General features: G+C 49.2%; 1 protein-coding gene across 11 annotated transcripts in view; it reads right to left on the bottom strand.

Moving 5' to 3' along the window:
- Positions 1-13: 13 nt before the first annotated feature.
- The window catches only part of CCBE1 (collagen and calcium binding EGF domains 1), a 249115-nt gene continuing 230745 nt past the window's right edge, over positions 14-18383 (bottom strand). For all 11 annotated transcript variants that reach the window (XM_072952103.1, XM_072952100.1, XM_072952102.1 and 8 more), the window contains 6 exons: positions 12629-12732; positions 7479-7599; positions 2914-3053; positions 2796-2831; positions 2023-2058; positions 14-382 (listed from right to left, as the gene is read on the bottom strand). In XM_072952103.1, coding sequence (XP_072808204.1) covers positions 149-382; positions 2023-2058; positions 2796-2831; positions 2914-3053; positions 7479-7599; positions 12629-12732 — 671 coding nt within the window. In that variant the 3' untranslated portion in view covers positions 14-148. The remainder of the gene's footprint in view (positions 383-2022; positions 2059-2795; positions 2832-2913; positions 3054-7478; positions 7600-12628; positions 12733-18383) is intronic.

Genomic DNA, 18383 nt, shown 5'->3' with positions numbered 1-18383 from the left:
TCTTGGAAGGAGAGAAGGGAGAAGGCAGGAAAAGAGTAAAGAAAATAAAAATGTATCTTTCTTAGGTCGCCAGTGGTGTTGTGGTTTGTTCTTTAGATGACTTAACTGCAGGTGCAGACACTGCTCTTGGGCATGATGCCAGGCGGCACTAAGGGTGAACGTCTTTGGGGGCCCCCAGGTCTCTCGTCTCAGTTCTTTTCGGGTAGTCGTCTCCAGAGCTGAAGTCCATGGTCTCTGGGTAGCTGGAAAAATCCTGAGGTAGAAGGAACTCCTCGGCTGAAGAGTGAGTCCGGTGCCCGAACACCTTTTCCTGCAGCTCCGCGATGTCGTTGCGGATGTCAGCCAGCACGAGCAGCAGGAAGTCGAAAGAGCCGGGGGGGCCCTGTGCAGGAGACAGGAGTCAACGCTGGACCTCTGCAGACTCAGCCCTTTGCAAAGCCCTTTGCAAAGCCACGGCTCCCACGAGCGCCGCGGTGCCGGTCCTGCTGCTCGCTAGCAACTACTCAGTCAGCGCTGCGTTGCAAACGGAGGAGACAGAAGCGGCCCGGGGAATCTGGACACTGCCTTCTATCCCCCTTCACCTCCCGAGGAGCTGTGATGATGCACTCACCTGTCCTCGCTCTAGGCTCTGTCACATCTGGTAGAGCAAAAGGACGTGGGAACACCCTCCTAGGGTATTTTCCCAAGAGCCCTGGAGGACGCTCATGAAGGCAGAGTCGTGGCTAAGAGGCTGGGGTTCTGATGGGCTTGAACCTCAGCCCTGCCCTTACCAGCTGTGTGGTCTTGGGCAAGTTAATGTCTTTGGGTTTCTGTTTTCCATCCTAAAACGGGGATAATAGTCCTAGCTTTGTAGGGTTTCACAAGGGTCATGAGTGAGGATTTAATGAATTAATGCACGTGAAGTGTATGGAGCCTGATGCATTTTCAAATACGTTACCTTTTTAAAGATGAAATTATTAAAATGTTTACAAGGATGGTTGACTATAACTAATTTAAATGAAGCCGAAGGTATACTGTAAAGGCATCTATTCCTCATTGACCAGGAAAGGTCCAGACAAAGGCTTCCTAATTTTTCTGTTGCCTGGACATCTTTTGTCACTCTATACTATTTACTAAGCCTTCATTTCTATGAAGGGCTGTGTGGGGCATGGTGAAATAATGTGTGGGCGTGCACGTTCTGGGCCTGATGGTGGCCTGTAATAAATTCTCTGTCTCCCCCCACAACCTCTGTTTTGAAGCTGCTACCTTAGAAACAGTAGCTTAGGTAACTCTGCAAAGCACTCAGTGATGTACCGAGAGCATTCGGACGTCAATGGACACTCACCTGTGCTGCACAGGTGTGGGGATGGACACTAGGGATGGACACCAAGTGACATGGCCGTGATCAGTGAGCCAGCAGGTGCAAGAGTGGAGGTGGGAACCCAGATCTCCTACTGCCAAGGCTGAGGCCCTCAGTCTTTCTTCAGAAATGACACAGACTTCCTCACAAGCCATGAAGTTGCCTGAATCATGTGTGCTTTTGGATACCACTAATTTTCATTTTTTATCTCCCAGACACCATACATACATCAGGCTAATTTTGTCTCAGCAGTCCTGAGCAGCCATGTGTGTCTGCACTTTCTTGGAGGGGATGGTCACTGGACCTGCTAGGGTTAGACCGGGGGCTAAATTCTTAAACATTCAGAGCTAGGACTTAACCCCGTGCATCTCCTTCAGGTGCTGTAAGACACACGTGGAAACAGATTCATGGCATACTGGGGCTGTGAATCTTAACAGAAGACATTCCGAATAAAAGTTAGCCATGATAAAAGAAAAAAAAAACAAGAAATGAATTTTCAAAATAAAACCCAACCAGCTGCTAATGGCTTTGGTGATTCTTCTAATCGTGGAGTTCTGTGTAGGCAGGTGGAGTGGCTGCTGGAGGGGGCCGGCTTTTGCTAGTAAGACCAACTTACAGGCTCATCAGAGCTGCAGCCCTGAGCACCGTCCCACTGGGGAAACAGGACAGGCAGTGCTACTTACTGGAGACCCTCTGGGGCCAGGCGCTCCTCTCTCCCCCTAAAAGCAGAAGGGTCAGGGTTAGCTTTCTGGACCACGTGGAGGCCGCCACCATGTCTCTATTTCGACACCCACCACAACCATCTCCTTGAGCAAAACAACAAATACTTCCTACTGGAAATGGACACCAGCTCGAAGCTGGACTCTGGGGCCCACCGATTTGAACAGAACTGCTTGACTCAAGAGCCTCTTCTAATTCCCCTCCCAGGGCCAAATACTTACCAACCAGACCTGACCAGAGGAAAGCTGGTGTCCCCGGCCAGAGCGTGGAGTAACCGAGAAGCTTCTCTAAAGTAACTCACACTGACTTCTTCAGGAGGCAAGGGGCAGGCAGCCCTCAAAGTGAACCCACCCCCTTGTATAGGATGGAACTTCTGTTCTTGACTTCAGGGTAGCGAAGAGATGGGAACGCACACAAGACAGCCCCGCAGAGAACACTGGCTGACGAGAAAGACACGTGCCACCATGACAACCAGGAGGCGTGTTTAACATTGATGGGTAATCGTTCTCAGAAGTGGCTTTGGTGAAGCTTTCTGATGTTATGGATGCTTCATATTTTAAGAAAATTCGCTTTTTAGATTTTCTTCCCAGCTTTGGGGACAAAAAGTCTATCAGTGTCTCGACTTTGCCACGTGCCCAGTGGGGACAATGACCTGTGCTTGAGCTTTCCATGATGCCTGCATAGGAGGCTGAAACTAAGAAACTCAATGCATGTAAGGACTGCTCAGAAGACTTACCTTAGAACCATCTCTTCCTGGGGCACCCGGCGGACCCTACAAGACAAAGGGGTCTAGGTTAACAGCAGGAACACGCTTCCCCCAACCACAGTGAGCGGATCTCTGATGAAATACTGACCACAGGGCCCCTCCTGCCTTGCTTAATGTGGGACAGATCAGGAGACGGTCCCATTGGTCCCATTGAGCCCCGGGGGCCGGGCTGCCCTGGAGGGCCTGGTGTCCCCGGGAAGCCTGGGCTCCCCTTCGGTCCTGGAGAGCCTGCAAGCAAAGAACACCTCGTTAGCTCCTCATTAGCCCACGGGGAGGACAAGGGCCCCGGCTGATGGACAAGAGTCCAGGAGCCCCTTTCCGACACTCCTCTTTGCACTCTGCCCTTCTCCTTCTGACCTCTCCACCTAATTAGATGTCTTAGAGACATTTTACACTTAACAGGACCAAAAATGGACTGCCCCATTCTTTCCATGGACCTCCAGTCACCCGTTGACTCGAGCTGGACACTGAGAATCTTCTTCAAGATTTCCCTGCTTCCACAAGCTCCTAGTCTGATCAGTGACCCGTCCTATTTATTTCACCTCTTTAATGTCTCGTGACTCTCTGTTCCCCCGCACCCCTCCTTCCCAGCAGGGCGGTGGTTAACACAGCTGGATGGCGGTTTGGAGCACAGGTTTCAGCCTCAGGGGGACCTGCCTTGAATCGTGGATAAGTTGCTTGACCTCTCTGAATCTCAGTTTCCCATCCCTAAAGCAGGGCTAAGATACAGTTACCTTACAGAGCGGCTGTGAGCAGCAAATGGGATTTGAGATACATGCACACACATCACTTAGCATAGCACCTCAGAGAGTCACTAAAAAACCAACCAAACAAAACCCCCAAGCCCCTCAAAACTCTGTTAGGCCTTCCTTTTCTTAGCTTTAACTCTTGCCTCCCAGCTGGTCCCTCTGTTTCCCATCAGTCTTGTTCATCCCTCACCTGCTCTTCACACTTCCATCTGCATATTCATTCTAGAACAAGTCTCACTCTATAACTTTCCTACTTCAACCCCTTGGGGCAAAAGTCCCAAGCCACTGACGTGGGGCAGCAAACGCCCCCGCAGGACGCAGACGTCTCCTACTCCTGGGGAGAGGGCAGCGTGCTCTCCTGCTCAGGCTCTGCTGCAGACATGAGCCAGAGTGGGGCCGCCACTGGTGGGCAGACGATCTCGCCCCGAGGCCTGGATGCAGCTGGACCAGGAGAACTGAAACCTCCCCGACCCCTGCAACTCTGCCCGGGAGTAGTAAGTCACAGCAGGCTACCCCTGGGGCAGAACCAGAACCCGCAGAGAGAAGCCTGGGCGGCACAGGTTTGCAGGGGCCACTGGAAGCTGGGAACCACTGAGAAAAATCCATGGGCACCCTGGGTCCCCACTAAGCCTGCAGGAATTTGAAAACGTGAAGACGTGGACCACGAGAGGCAGAGATAGTGACCACACCCCGCAACGCGGCTCAGTGCTCCATCAGATGGACCCCACTCTCCTTGCTGGCAGCCTGACAAACGAAGAGGACACCCGTCTCCAGGAGTAACTCCTGCCTACCCCCGTCTCTGCTGGTCCTCTCCAGACTGTATCTAGCATTCGTCCAAAGTTTTGAGATATATATATATTAAAAAAAAAAGGAAAAAAAACCCACAAAAAACTAACCCCCAAAATCTCCCCCCTCCAAAAAAAATTTAAACAAGCCTCATGTTTAAGAGGTAGAACAATTAGCAGAATCAGACTCGGAGGCGACCCAGATGTTAGGGTTGTCACACAGCGACTTTGACGTAACAACGCACGTTACAAGGCGCTGGTGGAAAGGACAGCTCGTCTAAACAGATGAAGGGGTTTCAGGTCTATTTTTGCTTTTTGTCATCTGTGCTTCTGGTGTCATGTTCGAGAATCACTGCCAAGTCTGCTGGCACGGAAGCCTTCCCTTAGGTTTTCTCCTAGGAGTTTTACAGCTTCAGGTCTTAATTCAGCTCTTTAATCCATTTTGTCTATGGTGTAAAGTAAGGTCTAACTTCACTCTTCTGCAGATGGAAGGACGTTGGGTTTTAACTCGCTTTAGTTTGTCAGCTTTGTGAGGGCCTGGGCTGTGTCTGAAGTGTCAGGACACTGTCGGAGAGGCCCAGGCACAGGGAAGGCTGCTCAGTAAGTGCTTCAAGTCAAAGGGAAGCCCCGAAGGCGGGACTGACTGCTGCGCTGCAATTCCTCCCTTTCAAACGCACACAGTAAAGACTCTTCATCACACCTGGTTCCTGCTGCTGGCCGAGCACAGGGACGGGATGGAACGACTTTCAGGCACTGGGAAACAAACCAAAACAAAGCAAAGAAACAAGCAAAGACTGCAGACCTGTCAGACTTGGGGGAGTCTTTTCTAGCTCACACAGGAATGAAGCCAAGGTTAAAGGCAGTCAACGTCCCATCACACATGCCTCACAGCCCTGCTCTCAGTGCTGGTTCAAGGTACAGCCTGAAAGAGTCTATCTGGGAAGGGGACCAGATCCCTCTTATGACTAAATACTTAACCTCTAACAGCTCAAGTACAGGCCAGAGAAAATCTCTTACCTTTATTTCCACAATCAATGAACCCCTGAGATCACAATGTCAAGTGCCTTTAAAATGTGGGGCTTGGACATGCCGGCATCAGCACCTTAGATGTGACAGTCGGGGGTGGAGGGAGAGTGGCAACCACTCCCTCAACACCAAAGCCAAAGGATTGCAACCCAGTGCAGCTTCCTGAACCGGTGCCCCGGTCTCTGATGCACCACAGGAGGCAGGACTGGAATTTTAGTTGAGGGTGAGAGAAACATTCTCTCTCTAGCTGCTCTAACACCCCTCAACGGAGGGCATCACAAACTGTGAGGCTAGAAATAAGGTGTGAGAAGGAAACAGGACTGGAGGAGAAAGCACGGGCCAGAGCTAATCCTCGGTCACTCTGCTCCATCAAGGACCCTGGACAGCTCAGACCAGGATAGAAACCAGATGGGAGAACTCATTCACTCAGAAGAAAGACAGCCAACGGCTCCCCTGTTTCTAGTCTGTCCTGGTTGGAGCGAGAGGTAGACTGGCCTGGAGACGAACCTCCTCCAAGGAAGCAGAGCAAGAGCATTGTCTTAGAGAAGGATGGAGAACCCTGTGGCAGGGATCAATTTGTAAGGAGACACCCAAGTCTACTTAGAAGACGCAGGAGGCTGCCTGTGTGTGGCATCTGCTGGAGACAACTCCACCATGACCCAGAGTAGCTCAGACCAAGGGGAGGAACAAGAGGATAAACCAAAGTTCTGGACCAGCTCTCGGTCTCTGTACAGAGACCCAGGCCACCTGTGTTTTGAAGGAAACCAGGAGATGAGGATAAGTGCAGAAGAAAACACATAGTTTGGGAAGCATTCTGAGCTTCTGTACTTGCTGACCTTCCAACCTAAAATCTGCTGTGTCCTTCCTGCTTGGACCAGTCCTACCTTTCGTGTCCTTCCGTGTCTGGCTCACACCTCAAGTCCTCTGATCCCTGTCGGCTACAGCGACCTCTCTCTGCTTTCAGCTTCCATAGCAGGAGGCACCTGCGCACTTACCTGGGGGTGGGCAGAGACTGCTCTGTTTGCGTTCACTCCGTGTGTCTAGTCTCCCCCATTAGAATGTCAGGAGGTTATTCACACTACCTAGCACACCACTCAGCAGTAAGAATCAGGGATAAGACATCCATGTTTTTGAATCATTTGCTAACACTAATACTTTCTTCACCGGTGTGGAAAAAAAAAACCCTATTGATCTACCTATGGAAGAACTCCCAGTAAAATATAAAACAGCCTGTCACTATTTCTTAAAGTTCTCGCTGTGCGTTTCCTGATGGAATGACAGAATGTTAAAGATTTTCTTCAAAGTAACCATGATAAATCTCCAGAACAGGATCCTGAAGAAGCCAGACAAAAAAGAACAGATTTATTGCTATGATGTTCTGAACAGACACAACTGCAGTGAGAGACAGTGGGTCAGGGGCTGCCAGGAGCTGGGGATACAAGTTGCAAGTGGGCACAGGGGAAATTTCTGGGGTGATGGAAATGTTCTAGATCTTGACGCAGACTAGACACAGGGTGGTGGTAAGTGCTTGATACAGGGCGTATACATCCTTCAAAACTCATCGAGCTGTAACTCAAGTGGGTACATTTCATGGTATAGAATTGTATCTCAATGAGATTGACTTCTAAAGAAAAATATATAGAGAGATATAAAAGTAACTACCCGAATAAGTGTTCCTGAATAACAGGGAGAGGAGGAGAGAGGGCTGGGGGAGAGGGGAAGCGGGGCTGGCCAGCAGTTGCCAGCACGGGGTGATGAGACCAAAGGAGCTCACTAGTTCATCAACCATCATCCGTGTTAATGCGAAAAATAGTTTTCATTTTGTTTCTGTCTTTTAAGATGATCTTCAAGAGTCTTAGCCAAACCCAGGACAACGACGTTTTTCTCCCTGATGACCACTGGTTATGAGAGTCTCTCAGGCTTGACCCAACGTCCCCAGGCCCTCTTGTCTCCCACGTGTGGGAGCTCCCTGGACCCTGGCTTCTGCTCCCACCCATGGAAGCTTAAGAACTCTGTCCGGCCCCCACTAAACGGAGCTCTGGACAGGCCTTGGCTGGTGACCTTATCACCCTTTCACACTCTCCCTTACTCACCGGGAGGGCCCTGGCCCCCAGGCAGGCCAGGAGGTCCTGGAAGGTAGGCGTTCGAGGCCAGGACCTTGTCACCAGTGATGTACTTGCCCAGGTCGGCGGCGCTGTTGGGGAGCAGGGCAATCTGCAGGGAGAAGAGGAGCCTCAGTCAGGAAGCAATGGCCCCACCACCGGGGAAGTTCTCTGCCCTTGTGCTGTCTGCAGAGGCCACAGAGCCTTTTCATGGTTCTTCCCCTTTATCCGAGCAGTCAGAGCTCAGACGGGCTGTAGCGGGGCTCATTCTCAGCCCAGACACCTGCTGGTGAAAGCAGTGTGTGTGGGGTCTCTCAGCAGGTTGTCGGGGAGCCTGGATCAGCTCCAGCTCCCCTAGATTATCACTAGACTCATTCTCACCATAATTAATACATCTGCCTGTTTCAGATTTCCAACTTATTAACACCTTTACATCTCAAATATTTGAGAACCTGCTGAGTGCCAGGCCTTGTGCTTGGTTCTAAGGTAACAGTGGTGACCAAGACACGGTCCTTGCTCTTAAAGGTTTCTTAGCCTTGGGAGCCAGGACCAAAATATGGCTTACAGGCCACTGCTCGCTCAGGTGTCTGGGAGCCAGTGGGAACCAGTCACTGTGATGGTTTTAAGATGTGCCCATAAATTTTCAGACACTCATCCCTTTAAAAGGTGGAGGTTCATTCTCTACCCTCCGAGTATGGGCTGTACTTAGGGACTTGATTCTAATGAACAGAAGATGATGTAAGTGATGGTGTGTGGCTTCTGGGACGAGGTCATAAAAGACACTGTGCTTCCACCCGGCCGGCTCTCTAGGATTGCAGGGTCTCACTCTAGGGGAAGCCGGGGAACCACACATGTTAAAGACCTTTGCATTCCTTGAAGTCAGGAATCGGTGAGACCTCTGGTAAGAACTGAAAGCTCTGGGCGTCCATTTCCTCATCAATGACACACACTATCAGGACAGAGGATTACACGAGGAAGAGAACGTTGCTGCCCAGCACAAATAACCCCCAGGACCTCAGGGCACTTGGCTTGACAGTAACAAAGCAGGGAGATGGAGGAAACAGTGAGCCTGGGACCCATGTCTGGAACTTTCTCCAGGGGGTGCTTTTCTTTTTTTTTTCCTTTTCTTGGAGTTTTTACTGAAATCCAACCAGCTCACAATGCAAGGATGCTCAGAGGGCAGGAAACTCAAAGAGGCACGAACACTCTCTTCCAAAGGGTCCCGCAGGGGCTTAGGAGCCCCTTAGCTAGTACGAAAATCCTTGGGTAAGGACAGCCTTGCAGATCCATAAGCTAGAAGATTCCTGAACACCCAGTGCCTTCCGGATAAATGGTCTTCCTCCACACTTGAAGAAGACCTCGCGTTCCCTGAAATATGCAAGGAAAGGCACACAGTACCCCTGCAGTCATCACTCAGAATCCAGGAAGGGAAACCGTAAGAATTCAAACCTCGTGCAATCTGAAAGTCAGCTTTGCACAACTTCATGTCAGGGTTCATGGTTCGAAGTCACCACCAGGACCCAGCTGCATTCTAAGGTTTCATTTATAGCGGTGCTGGTATCACTATGTCACACTGAGAAACCACTCCAACCTGTGAACCCACACCCGGGTCCTGGGGTGGAAAGGGAGGGAACCGAGTGAGGAATTTACAAGAAAATCTACTCTAACTAGAGGACAGTGGGTCAATGTGGCCCCTGAAGGCTGGTCCAGTTTTATTATCTGCTTCCAACAGAAAAACTGAAATGCAGATCCCACCTGTGGGCTTTGGCATCAGGCAGACTTAGCCCTGCCACGTTCTACCTGTGGGATCTCGATAAGCGACGTAACCTGGATTTCATCACCTATAAAATTAGGATCTTAATAACCACCTTGTTTATAATAACGCCCTTATTAAAAGGGCGGCTGGGAGGGTGAAAGTGATGACGCCTTTTTTAATTGAAGTATAATCAGTTTACAATGTTGCATCAATTTCTGGTGTACAGCATACTTTTTCAGTCATACATATAGTCTTGTTCAACTTCTTTTTCATTATAGGTAACTACAAGATGTTGAATATAGTTCCCTGTGCTGTACAGTAGAAACTTGTTAACCTACTTTATATATAGTAGTATCTGCAAATCTCAAACTCCCAATTTATTCCCACCTACCCCCTTTCCCGTCCTGGTAACCGTAAGTTTGTTTTCTATGTCTGTGAGTCTGTTTCTGTTTGGTAAATAAGTTCATTTGCATTTCACAAAAACATTTTATTGGAAAATAAAAGCACAGAATCTGGAAACCCCACAAAATAAATACACATCTTAGAGAATTACCACATGACAAGCATCCTGTTGATGAAGAGCTACGTCAACTATCAGAACTTGGCCTGTCACCAGCAGCCCCTCCATGTGCCCTGACCAATCACAGCCTCCTCCCCCTTCCCGCAAAAGTAACTACTCTGATTTTAATCACTTCCTGTGTTTTAAAAATTCAGGTACCACCCACCCAACTGGGCATGCCTACACACTAAGGCTCAGTCTTGCCCATAAAAAAAATCGTACTTTTTTAAAAGTTTCTTTTAACCTGCAGGTTGCTGCCCCACCTCCTTTTTTTCCTTATAACGTACCCACTGAAGAACCCAGGGTGTTTGCCCCGCAGAGCCTCTCCGAGGTGGGATTTTGCTGACTGTGCACTCGTGCTGCCCTTCAGCACGTCTGCAGACCGTCTTATACCAGGGGGTTGGCCGTGGTCCAGGACACCCAGTCACCTGCTTCTTAGCCAATGTTTACTTGGGCAGATGTCCTATGTTCTTTTTGGAACACATGGCACCAGCAGCAATGAGAGGAAGTTAAAAATCAAATGACAATCCCAACAGTGGCACAGGAGCAGAAGTGGGAAGACCCAGGGTCTGGGGGCCAGCCTGCCTCTTGGGGGGTGACTGCACCTTTCGGACAACACGAACATCAGGGTGAGAACTGAACGGGTTCCTGGGCATAAAGCCGCTTTACTAGCCGCAGGGCACATCGCATTCCAACAAGCACCTCGCGAAATGAGCTGCTCCTCAGGACGTTCTTTGAACGTCAGCTTTAGCTCAGACCTGCCACGAGGCACGTGCAGGGGAACTCAGCAGAAGGCCACTCCAGGCGCACCCAGCGCTGAGAGCTCCCGCGGGACCGAGAAGCGCAGTGCTGCATCTGGGTGCAGCCCTGCCACGAGGCCTTTAAGGGTGACACAAATTTTCAACTTCTTTTTAACATTTCTTCTTTTGTGTGTCGTAAAACGTTGCAAGGGAGCTTGGGATTTGCAGATACAAACATTACTGTATATAAAATAGATCAACAGCGAGGTTTTACTGTAGAGCACGGGGAACTATATTCAATACTTTGTAATATACTATAATGAAAAAGAATACAAAAAATATATACACATGTATTAATGAATCACTATGCTGTACACCAGAAATTGGCACAACACTGTAAATTGACTATATTTCAATTTAAAAAAAAAACCCAACACTGCAGGGAGGTTAAGGGAAATCCAGATGATTTAGTAACTGAATTTCTGAGCTAGCAAGACTGAGCAGCACCGACCTTCAAGGCCGTACAGGCTGCTAAGAGCTTCCCTAGAGCTTTCAGATTATTGACTGTCCAGAGAAGAACACTGAGGACAGTGTTAGGCCTTGAGACGTTAATCAACTGCCTCCCCCAGGCCCTACTCCTCTGGCCTGTGAAATGCAAACTTCTTCCATGAACCTTTTTTTTTTTTTTTGGATTTCCTCAATAAATATTAATACCGATCCAAGTTCACCCTGAGGATGTCTGTGTGGGATGTACAATTCACAACTGTGTCTATGTTGACACACGTACAAGGTTTTCAGCCTGGTCTCCCTATTGGATCACAAAGTAGGATTTACACATCATATATAAATGTGTATGTGTATATATGTGTGTGTGTGTGGCATATAGATGTATACATATGGCATATATATATATATATATATATATATATATATATATACACACACACACACATGCCTCCGTTGAAGTTGATAGATTGTCACCACCCATGCACAAAGGTCTGCAAAATCATTTCTCTTCTCAGCCCACGACCTCTGGTTTCTCTGAGCTCTGGATCTCATCAGGGGCTGCCTGCGTGTGTGTTGAACACGGAAAAGCAGTACTGTCTTATGCTTATCCTTCTGCCCTTTACAATAACTAGATGCCGAAGTTAAACAGATGATACACACCTCTTTGATGTATTAAGAGCCCTGAGTGAAAGCCATTCAATAAACACACCAGCAAGTTTATGTCTTACCAATCTAAGAGCAATTTCTGAGTTGCCAACAGACTGGTGAATTCACTGACCTTAGTTATAATAAACACCATCAACCTGGGTCCAGGATGGTTTTTCAAGATTTCAGGTCACTAGTCCATCAGAGGGGCATTACTCACAGCACAACATTACTAGAAATCTGATACTCTGTCAGGCACGCCTTTGCAAGGGCCATGGGAGCCTTTGAAAGCGGGCGTCACTCCTCACCCTCAGTGACACGAGGTATCCAAGCAGCTGCTTTCCAAGGTGCGTGGAACCCAGACAAAGCAGAGACCATAACTTTCTCTTAAAATAGAGGTACCAGGGATTGAACCCAGGACCTCGTGCATGCTAAGCACGCACTCTACCACTGAGCTACACCTCCCTCCACTCTAAGCCATAACTCTTAAAGGTGAAAAATAAAGCCATTACAGAAATTCATCACCAGCTATAGAAGTTTATAAAGATGTTGTCTATTGATGGAACATAGACAAATTGTTCCACTCTATTCAGAATCATGTAAGTCACGTAAGGGCCACGTGTTTAAGTAGTTATTTTACAAAAAGTCACACCAGTCACGGCCTATCCTCGCTACCACTTTGTCACGTGCCCCTTACCTGGCCATGTTTTAATAGTAACCTAATTGATTCCGCCTCCCTTGTTCTGCTGACCTTTAGATGGTCAGCTCTGAGGCTGGGTGGATGACGCTTCTCAGTCCAAACCGAGTCGGCACCGACCTCAGTGCACGCTCCACGAGGCCTTGGGTGACATTTTCTTACTGTTTCTGACGTTTCTCCACTTCATCCCCATCAAAGCCTGATCTCCTGCGAGGCGCTCGCCTGCCTGGCACGTACCTTCTGCTTCAGCTGCAGCACCGTTTGCTTCATCTGGTGAAACTCCTTGCATGTGGCACAGCAGGTGCCGGCTCTCACCGCCGTGTCTGCCTTCTCGTCGTGCCCTGAGAGAGGGGACAGGCTTGGGTCTGTCTGGGGCCTGGAGGACATCCAAACCCAGGGAGACCGCATCGGGAAGCGCCATCCCCGGGGCAGGCCGGCCAAGGCTGAACCATGTCCGGGACGAGGGCTGGCGACTTAACTGCAGCGTGCCCAGGTCACTGGGGAGCTGGGGAGCTGGGGAGCTGGGGAGCTGGGGAGGGGCCCCCCCCCCGCTCCACTCTGACCTCAGCTGCTTCCACTTAGGCCCCAAGTCTTCCTTTCATGTGGGGAAACATGAGCCCTGTCTTTTTATCAAGAGGCAGAATCTATCAACCAGATATGACTTACACTCCCCTCCAAGGGCCAACGTTCACGTGCCATAAATTACTCGCTCGTCAAACCCAGGAAATGGGACTTCTGGGCACAGAGCTCACCACGCTGGTTTTTAGCACCTCTGCTAATCCAGCTGTTCAGAGGAAGCACACCCAGGCCAGGCAGGGTCACAGACTGGGGCTGGACACCGACCACCGAGGAGCTGTAAAGCCAGCTGGACACGCCCACTGGGGCCCCATGGAACCACCACTGGGAAGGGTCCCAGTGCCATCTCACAGAGCACCAGGAGCTCCACAGGCTTTTTGTAAAATGGTACTCGGTTGAAGAATGGACACGTTAAATGGTGACATGACCAATAACCACAAGACCTTCATTGTACTGGCACCTAAATGGGCCTCACCAGCCTGTGCAGTGGGGACACAAGACAGCTGAGGTCATTTGCTACCGACGAGGAGGTGCAGACACCCCGGGCCTCTGTCCAAGGTAGCGGTGTGCATGCGGTATGGGCGGAGAGTGAGTCGGAGGGGGAGGGAGAGTTTGGTCTGGTGGGGCAGGCCAGCCTGACACCCAGGCAAGTGTCAACTCTCCTGGCTTAGAAGCTCTTTGGTATTGGGCCAGACGTGCTTGTATGACAGGTAATAACCAGTAGGATCTCCAAGTAGCCAGGGACAGTCCAGCGATGCCTCTCCAAGTCATTTCTTATGCTTCTTGGCCCACATGCCTTTCTTCTCACTGTCCTCCCCTTTGGGAAGCCCACTCCACTGTCTCCATTTGTGAACTCCCATCACCCATCAAGACCCAGTTCAAGTGTTCCACAAAGCCCACCCTGTCCATCCCCACACAACCGTAACACTGGAATAGTAATTCCTCTGCGCAGCAGCAACACGGGGGTATCCGTTCTCAGATATTTCTCAATGGAGATCCTGTCCATTAATGATGTGGTCATGCGTCCCTGACCGAGATCATGTTAAGGGAGGCATCACTTAACACTGGGCTCCAACTGGTTCAGATTTTAAAGGTGCAGTACTATGGATTAGCCACAGGGGGGCGTGGAGCTCTAATTTTTTCTGACGTTGAGCCGGCTACACATGCTAAGCATTGGAAAGAGAATTCCTGAGATACCATATTAGTAATATTTAACAAGCTTGGAAAAACTGAAGGATGTTCTCAATATATTTCATATGGGCAGAGTCACCGAGTGCATTGGGTTTTAAAAGTTGATTGTGCAGATCTGTGTGCCCTGATGGTAGTTCTCAACCCTGGCGGCACACGGAAACCACTGGGGAAAGGAAGGCGGCTGCGTTTAAAAATCCCACTGCCCGTGCTGCGCCCCGCTCAGCTGGGGGTCACCACAAGGGAACAGTATCAGCCTTTTTTAAAGCTCCCCAGGTTGAGAATGGCTAATCTGTGGATTAGTGGAGCACAAAAGTTATAAGAAACACCTGGCCATCTCTGTAATAATGATGTTGGGGATCACGGGTCACTTTATCAGAAAATAAACAAAAGTTGAAAAATAGAGGCAGGCAAGCTAATTAACTCTGGAGCCAACATGTCCTTAATTTGTCTCCTCATCGGTGCTACAGACGCCCTGGGGTGACCACACTGGCTCCACACAAACTTGGAAAGAGAAAAAAAATCAAAGTGATCGAGTGTGCCTTTCATGCCTACTACCGGATGGCTTGTGTCACCACGCCCGTGGGTGCAAGGCCACCTTTCAAGGCCACCCCCCTCGACCCTCCACTGGCTTCCCAAGCAATGAGCTGAAGCTGTGTTTGACTTTAAATTCCTCTGACAATAACATTGCAGACACTGGGCAATGCAAAGGTTTAAAAAATAAAAAAAGGACAGGAGGATTTAGATCACATATGTTTATACTCAATAATCACTCTCTCCTTTAAAAAATGACAGTGATGAAATATTGGGCTTATTAATTAGTCCAAAACAGATGAAACTGCTTATCTTGCCTTGGATGTTCCAGATACTTCTGAGCTGAATCTCTGGATGTTAATTATTCATCTTTCAGACGCTGGAGGGGAAGTTCTTGATTTAGAAGGTGTTGAGGCTGGGCATGCCTTTGAGCTTTGGCACTTGCAAATGCCGAAGGACAAAGAAACGAAAACCACACAGGGATTCACGGGGCTGGTAGGGCTTTCCCTGCTTTACTGATGCTCAGTCGCACCAAATTGTGAAAAAGAGCTGCAATGGTAAAAGGGTCTTCAGAGCTCATCTAGTCCAACACCCTCGTGTCCACAGAGGAGGAAACTGAGGCTCAGAGAGCTGCCCAGTGACACCCAGCCAGTTAAGACTGAAGCAGCTCTGGCTAACACCTCCCCCCACCAGCTTTCAAGCCAAGGAACCTTCCACTGCATCGCAGCCGTCAAAGAGATGAGTCCAGGACACTTGCTTTCTGCTGCCCAAACCATTAAAACCAGCCCCTCTCACCCCAACCCCAATCAGTCCCAGGGTGACAGAGCAGGACCTTATGGCGGCTTCTGGGGACAGACTCCTCCCCCATATCCTCTGCTGTAGCTCCTCTCCGAAGTACCTATGTCAACAGTGACCATCTGGTACTTGTAACTGCTTACCTGTACGGTAGTTTAAATGGCTTTTCTCATGTTCTTGCTGATCAGGTCTGGACTGGAGAGAAGGGGGATTGGGTGGCCCGTACGGGGACCATGCACCGTGCCTTCATTTTGCTCCTGACACCTCTAAAACCGCAGTTGGGTATTTTGTGCATCTTATTCATAACTCACCCCAACTACTTATGTGTGTAGTTATTTTTAGCCCCTTATGGTTTCTTTGTATTCTGTTGCACTGCAGAGAGGTCCCAGGTCTCAACCTGCCTAAAATGCCAGAAGCATTTATCAGCCTGACTTTAAACCCGCAAGTTTTTCTCTGGAGTTCTTTTCCACAGGCCCCTTTCCTAAGCTCCCTTTGTTCTTGGCATAGGAATATTAGGAGAGTCTCAAAGCTGGAGGTGAATGTCATACCCAGCAGAGAGAAGGTGGCCACTGCATCCAAAAACAAGAATGACTTTGCAATAATTTGTTACCCTGTATATGATCTCTCGAACTCTTGCTTATAACCACCCCCGCCTCCACGCCTTCTCTCCCCAGCAGGCTCACAGTCCTGAGGGCACTAGCCCACTGTGACCTCCTTTGCCTGGGCAAAGAAATGAAGTTACCTTTTCTGCTTCATACAGAACTCTGTCCTTGAGTCTCAATTCAGTAAGCGGGGTCTGAAGGCCAAGTTGGAGCAACAACATCACTTGAGTAATGATTCTAACGTTCAGGGCATAGAACATGCCTGTCTTTTCTCATCATTTTCATTATGTATGAATTACTCCCCTTGGACCTTGCCCCCTGATGTCCTTGGTTACCAGTGCTGGAATGTTTTTCTTAGTAAAGCACTAAAACCAAATGCTAGCCCTCTGTGTCCACATGGTGAATTCAGCAGAGACTAGTCACTGAGTATTAAATACTGAGAAATTCTTTTAGAATGCTGCTGCTGTGGGTGGGGAGTATGATACTGCAGACAGCGGCACTGTTTGGATGCTGTGAGATTTGGAGGAGGAGGGAGGACAAGGAGGAAAGAATTCAAAGCCTAGGCTAATATGTGCAGTGAGCTTTGTGTTTCAGTAAAGCTCAGCAGTACAACCACCAGGCAGTTCTAACAGATTAAACAGGAGGACATGTCCCATTTAAATCATCATAAGCAGAACAGACTGTCTCTCTAGGGCAGAATGGGAGCGTATCGGCCTGTTTTCACTTATGAGATGCTCTGTAGTCTGTGGCCAACAGTTCTCCTCTGGACTTCGGCTGCTTCATCTGGCGATGACACCATCCTTGCTGAATGCTGATCAGATGACCTATCAAGTTCGGGGCCCCAGGGCTCAGCTCTTTCATGGGCATGAGTTAGAATTTCCCAAACTGTATTTTTCAGGACACCGTCATCTGTGAGGTGTTCAGAAGTGTTTGAGAAAATAATTTTGGGAAGTGTAAGTTTAACCAAAATTAACTTCTTTAAGGACAATCTCATAGGTTTTTAACATACTCACACCATGAATCCTTAAGAAGTGGGTGCAGTAATGCGTTCTCCCCAAACATCTGAACATAGAACCCTCCAAACAAAGAAAGGCTTATTAACACTTCCCAGGACCCCAAAGTCCTATAGAACACAATGTGGGAAAACACTGTAATTAATGGCTGATAAAAGACGTCTTTAAATGAAACAGTAGAGAAAGTGCAGAACAAATTAATGCTCAGAGCTTTTACTGACTTCAGCCTTGGAAGTGAAGCTGGTCATCACTTTAATACTACTCTTCATCTCTTGTCCTGAAATTTTCTGTGCGCTTGAAAATCTTTTTAAGAAGTACAATTCATCTCTCAGGAAAGGTATCAGAAATGTGGTCCCAGGGCTGACTCAGCACCAAGTGACGGCTTATTTCAAAGCTGCTGTGAGAACTTCCCACGCCCCAGCGCTTGGGTTGGGCCCCTCTCTGGACCCACACTGCCCAAGAGCGAGGCAGGCGGTGAGCGCCTCCCACCAAGACCCGCCTGACCCTGCCTCCGGCTCGGACCCTTCCTGGGGTACACAACAGGCAAGGTGACTCTAGAGGGATGAGGTCAGAGAACCTAGGAGTGACTTCAAGAGGCGGAGGCCGCTGGAGACCAAAGAACAAGTCGATTCCGCCTGTAAAATCTTCCCCTAGGCTCTGGAAATTCCATCAGACTCCTCTGGTCTCTGCGAGTTAAGGTTGGGTCTCTGGGCAGATGACTGTCCAGCCGGGCGGGAGGTGCTAGCAGGCGGGCCGGCTCCTCTTATTTGGAGACCCTCACCACCCAGTCCCGCCCTGACGCTCATCAGCGTCGCTGCCGCCTCTGATGGTTCCCTCCACCCTGACTTCCTCAAGACTGCCCTTCACACCTATGTAAACGAGGTGTCACCTGAATGGAAATTGGAGGCCGAAGCACAACAGGGTGACCGGACTGAGGACCCCTCAGCCCAAGCTCAGTGGCTCCCGAGCTCAGAGCCCAGCTGGAAATCCAACCCCAAGACGAAAAGCTCAAAATCTGCTTTCTTCTTGCTAATTCTTGTCAGCCCCCACATTAATGTATCAGCAGCTAAAAGGCTGCCCCTTGTTTTCCAGTGAAATTCTTCCTTCCCACAAAGGTCAGAAGCCAAGAGGTAAGTTACACCTCCCACTTCTCCCCGCCCCCAACCCTGCCCATTGTGGGACAAAAGCAAAGTGATTTTAATTTTGAATAATCATCAAGTGGCTTGAAAACATTTTTTCTCCATCAACCCTGATGCCAAAAAGACAGTTTACCGCTGCTTTAAG

Source organism: Vicugna pacos, chromosome 30 (assembly GCF_048564905.1).
Source record: "Vicugna pacos chromosome 30, VicPac4, whole genome shotgun sequence".
Lineage (NCBI taxonomy): Eukaryota > Metazoa > Chordata > Mammalia > Artiodactyla > Camelidae > Vicugna > Vicugna pacos.
This window is presented reverse-complemented; position numbering and strand designations above follow the sequence as displayed.